The sequence below is a fragment of the Molothrus aeneus genome, unplaced genomic scaffold (assembly GCF_037042795.1).
Source record: "Molothrus aeneus isolate 106 unplaced genomic scaffold, BPBGC_Maene_1.0 scaffold_34, whole genome shotgun sequence".
Classification (NCBI taxonomy): domain Eukaryota; kingdom Metazoa; phylum Chordata; class Aves; order Passeriformes; family Icteridae; genus Molothrus; species Molothrus aeneus.
The window spans coordinates 1,580,712-1,588,756 of NW_027099005.1; the positions used below are offsets into that span (position 1 = coordinate 1,580,712).

The window sequence follows — 8,045 nt, forward strand, 5'->3', positions numbered from 1 at the left end:
AAGCCACCAAACACTCCTGGCAACATTCCAGGATTTCCGAGACCCCCCAAGGGTTTTCTCAGTAACTCTGGACATCCGGAGTGATGTGTTGAGTTCCCACACTCAGATAATTCAGTTATGGGTGCAGGAGAAATTTAAAAAATCATAGCTGATTGCAAAATAATACAACTTAGGAAAATTTAAACAGATTGTGAAGTATTTACATCAGGGTGATAACAGTAACCACATAGAGACCAAAATAAGCCCTTTTAACAAAACTTCATTTCTATCCTTGTTCCTCAAGCCCTACTATCTATTTCTTTGGTTGATGTAGTATAATGTCGAAATACTGTTCAATATCTTGTATTGTTTATACTTTGCAACACTTCTGTTGTGTTTCCTAAAAGCTCTGGGTATTTTTTAGTTTGAAAAAAAGATCTATTATTTTGGTAGCAACATTGCAGTTCTGTGTTTCCTTTTGGTACTCAGCTGAAGAAATAAAGAAAAAAAACAGAGCAGAAAAAATTGCAGAGGTGGATAGTAGATCACAAGGAGCAAAGTTACAGGAGATGAGTACATTACTACTGCCACTGCTTAAGAGCATCTCTCACAAAAAGCAGACTGGCTACACTGTCCCAACTCCATCATTTCAACTCTCCGTGACTTGTTTCTTGCTTTGCAAAGCTGAGCTGATCCATTTTTACCTAATATGAATAACAACTAGTAATACACACTTACAGTTCTCTTGTATTACTGTAACAGCTCTAGGTGCCCTTAGAATTTTTTAGGGCAATTGTAATGCCACCCCTGAATTTAAACAGGTTCAAGATATTATTTGTAGCTTATTCTTGAAGGTAATTTGTAGCAAAAGTCAAAAAATTATTGCAGATGGTCAGTAACTGGACTGTTATGTGTATGGGATGCACACGATGATTTAAGTACTGCTTCATTCTGTGTGACTCCAGGCTTTGAGAAAGAGTCATCCCACTTGGCATTTGGACTCCCTTTGGTCTCAGGAATTATGGATCCAGAGTAACTTGTTAGAAGCTTGTGAAAAAATGTCTCTGAAGTTTACAGCAGAGCTCAAGTGTACAGAAGGATGAGAATTCAATGAATAATTCAATGAATACTAAGTTTGAAATGCATATCCAGTTATCTACTGGCTATGTCCAGTTACTATCCACTGTTACAGTACAGTGCACAATATCACCAGGAAAATTGTGAATGTCATCTTCAGACCGATCTATTAACACATTTATTTTTGATCAAAGTTATTTCTACAAATTACCAAGCTGTTTTGCCTTTTTGAGGCTCTTGCTTTTTTTGTGTTAAGTATTTACATGTATAACACAGGTGGATCCTCTGTCTTGGTTTGGAAAGACAGGTGTTTGCTAAGGAAGGCAGGAGCCTTTCTTGAAATGGAAAAATGTAAATCCCTTCCTTCTGAATTGTTATGAATTTTAAATTAAGGGGGGGGGTCTCAGGAAAAAATATGGGAGCAGGAATAACAGTTCTTAATTAGGGAAGAAAATAAAAAGATAAAATAAACAATGCAGTAAACCAAAACAGCACTGACAGAGTCAGAATACAACCTGACACCCTGTGGGTCAGGGTGTTGGTAGCAGTCCAGTTGGAATTGTGGCTGCAGTCCTCCTGGAGTGTCAGGTGTGGTTCTGTTGGAGCAGGGATCCTGTAGAAAGGTGTAGTCTTCCTCTGAAGATCCACTGGAAGAGGCAGCTGCTGTTCTTCTGGGAAATCCAGTGGAGAAGCTGTGCGGGTGTTCCAGAATTTCAAGATTATATCCGGGTAGGAATGCTTGGCTCCTCCCTCTGGGCGGAGCATCTCCCAATGGGATGCTGTAGTTCTTATCAGCCATGCAGTGACATTCCATAGCTTATTATCAGCAGATGTCTCCCCTGGAGGGAGGAGTGGATGTGGAAGAGATAAGGAAAACTGCCCAATTAACAGAAGACAACTGGCATACAGGTGGCAAATAGAATACATACTGCTTGGCAATCTAGTATATCCTGAATCTGATCAAGGAACCGAAAAGGAGATTTTAGATTTTCGAAGCTGAGGTCTGTCTTGCCTGTTTCTGAAGCTGCAGTCCAAGAGCAGTGACAGAAAGGCTGCTGCTCTGGGAGCATGCTTCTAGCTTGAATTTAGGCCTGAAGGCATTGTACCAATTTACATCTCTTACAAGAGCTCTGTCACTGCACAGAATTTCTGTAGGCATTACAACACAAAGAACTCCCTTTCCCCCCACAAGCTCTTGATGCAGCTTTCTGTACCACCCTGGTTATGTCCTCGGTGAGGGGCCTTTCTGCAAAAGGAGAAGGATACTCTTTAGCATAACTGTGTTTTCTGTCGAGTGTTTTATCATAGTCTATTAATATTCCCTTTTCCTCAGTTCCATAGCTACTTACTACTTTCTAACTCATTGATTTTAATCAATGGAGGAGGGCTGTTCCAAGATTATGGAACAGATCACCTTGAGTGCCATCACAGGGCACCCACAGGATGGCCCAGGGATCAGAGCCAGCCAGCGTGGATTTCAATGTCTGCACTGATGATCTGCATGAGGGGACTGAGTCCAGCATCAGCAAATTTGCAGATGACACCAAGCTGGGTGTGAGTGTGGATCTGCTGGAGGGTAGGAGGGCTCTGCAGAGGGACCTGGACAGGCTGGATCCAGGGCCCAAATCCAGCAAGGTGAGGTTGAACAAGACCAAGTGCTGGGTGCTGCACTTTGGCCACAACAACCCCTGCAGCGCTACAGGCTGGGGACAGAGTGGCTGGAGAACGGCCAGGCAGAAAGGGACCTGGGGGCACTGATGGACAGCAGGCTGGACATGAGGCAGCAGTGTGCCCAGGTGGGCAAGAAGGCCAATGGCTCCAGGCCTGCATCAGGAATGGTGTGGCCAGCAGGAGCAGGGCAGGGATTCTTGCCCTGCACTCGGCACTGGTGAGGCCACACCTCAAGTGCTGTGTCCAGTTCTGGGCCCCCAATTTAGGAAAGCCATGGAGGGGCTGGAGCGTGTCCAGAGAAGGGCAACGAGGCTGGGGAGGGGTCTGGAACACAAGGGGCCAGGTCAGGAACTGCAATGGGGAGTGGGGCCAGAGAGGAAAGGGCAACCAGGGATGGGCTGTTTGCAGGGGAGGGGACAGTGATGGGCAATAGGAAGAAATCTGGATCAGGAAAGAAGAAAGAAAGCAAAGGTGAAGCCAAGGAAATGCTCAGGGCAGTTTGGGGGTGGCTGCCAGGCAGCCCTGGCTCTGAGCAACAGCGTCTGCAGAGGCACAGGAAACTCCCAGCTGATGGGAACAAACTTTCTGGCTGACTGCAGAGGCCAGGACAAAGCTGAGTGGTTTCCCTGGTGTCCCCCAGCCCTTGCTGGCCCCAGGGGCTGATGGCATTTGTGCTCCCTCAGGTTCATGTCCCCACAGCAACAGCATGGGGGTGCTGCCCCTGCTGTGTGCAGTGCAAACAGGGGCTGCTGAGGCAGTGCTGCCGTGTCTGTGCCTGCAAGGATGGGGCACCTGTGTGAGCTGGGGGAGAGGCCAGGGCTGCAGAGGGGGGATGTTGTTGGCAGCTGCATGAGGACGCTCTGGGATGCTGCCCTGGGCTGTGCAGCGCACTGGGGATGGATCAGCCCCTGCTCTGCTGCTCCTTCCCATCTGCCCCAGGGCCCTTGCAGAGCCCCAGCCATGCTGTTTGCCCCCAGCCTGCCCACGGCCAGCCTGGGGCTGCTCACGGGGGTTTCTGTGCTGAGCATTGGCCTGGCCGTGTTCTTGAGAGAGCCTGGCAAGGAGCCTGGAGCCCCCAGGCCCTGGGCTGAGGCGTCAGCGCTGCCCCAGCAGTGCCCATGGCCTGTCCCTGCTGCAGTCCTGGCACTGCCACCCCCAGGGCTGTGCCTGGCCCCGAGAGCACTCAGGCCCTGCAGCAACACCAGGGCCACCAGGGCAGCGGGGCAGGGCCACGGCAGCAGCACTGGCAACACCAAGTGCTGCTGCTGCTGCTGGGCACAGCTGCTGGGCCAGCCCTGATCTGCCCCAGCTCTGCACACAGACATTGCTGCTGCAGCTCCAGAGAAGGCAACAAAAGGGCATCTCTGCAGAAAACTTTGCTGGGAGATCTTTTATTTCATTTAAAGCCACCGAGAGTGCAGCCCCTCTTTGACACAGTCTGAGGCCACAGTAAAGGGGGAAGTGGCACAAACAATAGCCTTGGTTTAGGGAGAATACTAAAAAAAGAAAGAACAGGAAAAAAACCAAACCAATAGATCTATCAAAGATGACTTTTATTAAAAGTGAATTGCAGAAATTGGCAACCAGTTTAATGCTTCTGAAATTGTCCCGTCATCAGTTTGCACACTGCAGCCTTGAGCTCCTGGTTCCTCAGGCTGTAGATAAGGGGGTTCAGGGCTGAAGGCACCACCGAATACAGAACTGACAGGGCCAGATCCAGGGATGGGGAGGAGATGGAGGGGGGCTTCAGGTGAGCAAACATGATGGTGCTGAAAAACAGGGAGACCACGGCCAGGTGAGGGAGGCAGGTGGAAAAGGCTTTGTGCCGTCCCTGCTCAGAGGGGATCCTCAGCACAGCCCTGAAGATCTGCACATAGGAGAAAACCATGAACACAAAACATCCAGAAGCTAAACAGGCAATAATAGTAAGAAGCGCAAGTTCCCTGAGGTAGAATTTGTAGCAGGAGAGCTTGAGGATCTGGGGGATATCACAGAAGAACTGGCCCAGGGCATTGCCATGGCACAGGGGCAGGGAAAATGTATTGGCTGTGTGCAGCAGAGCATTGAGAAAGGCACTGGCCCAGGCAGCTGCTGCCATGTGGGCACAAGCTCTGCTGCCCAGGAGGGTCCCGTAGTGCAGGGGTTTGCAGATGGACACGTAGCGGTCATAGCTCATGATGGTCAGGAGGGAAACCTCTGCTGACATAAAGAAGAGAAAGAAAAACATCTGTGCAGCGCATGCTGAGTAGGAGATGTTCCTGGTGTCCCAGAGGGAATTGTGCATGGCTTTGGGGACAGTGGTGCAGATGGAGCCCAGGTCGCTGAGGGCCAGGTTGAGCAGGAAGAAGAACATGGGCGTGTGCAGGTGGTGGCCGCAGGCTACGGCGCTGATGATGAGGCCGTTGCCCAGGAGGGCAGCCAGGGAGATGCCCAGCAAGAGGCAGAAGTGCAGGAGCTGCAGCTGCCGCGTGTCTGCCAATGCCAGCAGGAGGAAGTACTTGATGGAGCTGCTGTTGGACATTCCTTCACTCTGGCCATGGTGGACTGTTGAAACAAGACATTGACAAACTCTTTGAGTCAATCCTATGGAGTTATTTTAGGAATTCCCTCAAAACTACTTCTCTACCTGTTGGAGAACTTCACTCAACATTTTTATTTTTGAGCTTGTGTTTGTGCTCCTGAGTTACTGCCTCATCTTCAGCATTGCTCTCAGCCTGAACACTGGGAAGCCCAGAGGGAAGACAGGGCTCCCTGGGCCCCAGTGCAGTCAGAACTACTGGCACCACACAGGTGCCTTTGCTTATTACACCTTCCTCTAGTTCAGCATGATCGAAATTAAAATGTGCTTGAAAAATAAAGTGGAGTTTTTAAAGACTCGAGTTTAAAAGTCAGTTTCTCTAAGCCCTTCTCTCTTTCCCTGTGCAGCTGGACAGGATTGGATACCAAGGGTTGCTCTGGCTCTCTGCTGCCTGGAGTTGTGCCTACTGGGAGCTGTGTCTCTCTATCCAAGCCCTGTCCCTGCCTGTGCTGCCAGTGCCCAGCCCAGCCCTGGGGGCTCAGCTCTGCCCTGCAGACCCCTCCCAGCACAGGGCACTGCCCAGGGGCATCTCCCTGGCAGCAGGGCCTTAAGGGCAGGCCAGACAAACAGAGATGCTGCAAGCCAGGGTGCTGCTGCTGCTGTCTGTAGGGAGAGGAGGCTGAGGAGGCACTTTCTGAGGGGGATCTTAGGCCCATCTGCTGATGCCCAGGCTGACAGTGCAGGAGGTTCAGTGACACAGCCAAAGCTGAGAGCCCCTTTCCCTTCCCTTTAGGAGAAAGCTGAGAGCAGCCCTGGCCATGCAGCACCATCTCCAGAGCAGGAGGAATCTGCCCTGATGGGGGTGGCTCCTTGCACCTGGAACTTCTCCCCTGCAGCGTCCATGGGGAGCTGCCAGGCAGGCTGAGAGCTGCCCCTGGCAGGTGGCACATGCCCTGGGCTGGCCAAGAGCCCTGAGGGCTGCAGGAGCTGCTCTGCAGGACAGCCCTGGGCAGCCCTGGCTGCAGCCCCAGCTTCAGCCCCTGCAGCCGTCCCTGGCAGCAGGAGCCGTCCTGCCCTGTCCCTCTGACGGTGCCCAGGGCAGCCCCGCTCTGCAGCACATCCTCCTCCTCCTCCTCCTGCTCCTCCTGCTCCTCCTGTGCCACAGAGAAACTGGGAGAGTCCTCCTGACACATCCCCAAGGCTCTGGGGTCTGCTGGCTTCAGGAGATCCCTCCAGGAGCACAGGGGACATTGCCCTGCACCCACACACTCACCATGCACAGGGCTGTGAAGATCTTTCCCCAGGTGAAGTCTCAGCTCAATGTCTTCCCAATCCTGATTGCCTTCAGCCTGTCTCTGCCTGGCTCCTGTGCCCTCAGTGCCTGCAGGCAGAGCCCTCAGCCCTGCTGGGCTGGGAGAGGAGCTGGCCCTGGGAAGAGCTGTTCCTTTAAAGCTCAGCGGCACAGACACAGCACAAGGACTTTAATGAGCCTCTTGGGGATTTGGTGTTGTTTACATCAGACTCAGTCCCTGAGAGAGTGATCAAAAAACTTCTCAAGAACTTAAACTTAAATTGAAACTTCAAAGTTTCTTCAAGTTTTAATGGGTCCCATTGTGGAACACAACTGAGAAAGTGTCCCCAGGTTCCAGGTAGAGCAGAACACTGCAGGCAGTGCTGGCAGCTGGGGACAAACAAGGCCGAGGTGTCTCTGGTGCTGAGCAGAGCTGGATGTGTTTGAGGAATGCCAAGGGCCAAGGCCTGAGCCCCAGGGCCTGGCCAGGCAGATCCTGTCCCTCCCTCCTTGCTCAGGGCCCTTGCTGGGATGGGCACTGGCATGTGGGGATGGGCAATGCCAAGGACAGGAGCATGGGGCGGCCCCTGCCAGGCTGCTGAGCAGGGACAAGGAGGCCATGAGGCCCCAGGCCTGCAAGGGTCACTTGTCTTCTGCTCCTGGCCCAGTGCTTTCCTTTTTATGGAAAAGAACCATCCCTCCTTCCCAGGCACCCTGTTTGGGAAAACAGGACTCCCATACAACTAACTAATATGATTAAACTGAAGCCATTGATTGTTTACATTATGCACTTATTTATGCGTTCTAACTCTACTGCATACACTGATCACGCATCTCTTCATTGGTGCCTCTCTCTTGTCCTTGTGTTCTGCACTCACTTCTCTGGGTATGTGATTGTTTACAGACCAGGTGGTTCACAGCCTTCTGTTATCTGGTTCTTGTGGTCTTGGTATTCTGTTTCTCAGCATTTTCTTTCTTCATTTAGCACAGTTTATATATTAGTAACCTTGGTGAATTCCAGAGGGCTCTGATAAGAATAACTACAAGCAATATGGCTGGAGCACAGTGTGGCCTAAGTTGTTCAGATACATTGCTACAACTCCCCCTTCTTCTTCTTTCACCAGCCAAACCCTTTTCACTGTATTTTCTACCAAGTGGGTCACCAATATCACTATGCATGGAATAGCTCAAAGCAATATAATAATAACTACTAGTAATAACAAAGCTCCCTTTAAGGGATCTTTCAATCATCCAGTTCTTCCCCATCCCTCAAACCATTCATCCAAGCCCCAATCATTCAGAGTCAATTTCTTCATGTTGTCTTGCAGTTGTTTGAGTTTCCTGTGAATGGATGTAGACTGGCCAGAGAGATTCATACAACACATTCCTTCAAAATCCTCACACCTGTGCCCATGTGCTAACAGCAAAAAATCTATAGCAGCTCTATTTTGCAGTGTGCCATGTCTAATACTATCTACATCAGTGAGCATTTGATTTAAAATAGCTGAA

General features: G+C 50.5%; 1 protein-coding gene across 1 annotated transcript; it reads right to left on the reverse strand.

Annotated features, from left to right (window-relative positions):
- Positions 1–4,315: 4,315 nt before the first annotated feature.
- On the reverse strand, positions 4,316–5,248 carry LOC136570442 (olfactory receptor 14J1-like). The gene has a single exon (XM_066570913.1). The coding sequence runs from the start codon at positions 5,246–5,248 to the stop codon at positions 4,316–4,318; it is 933 nt and encodes a 310-aa protein (XP_066427010.1).
- Positions 5,249–8,045: the final 2,797 nt, after the last annotated feature.

Bases quoted from the DNA above. Each gene is read 5' to 3' on its own strand.
- LOC136570442 (XM_066570913.1), bottom strand. From the start codon at position 5,248: ATGTCCAACAGCAGCTCCATCAAGTACTTCCTCCTGCTGGCATTGGCA.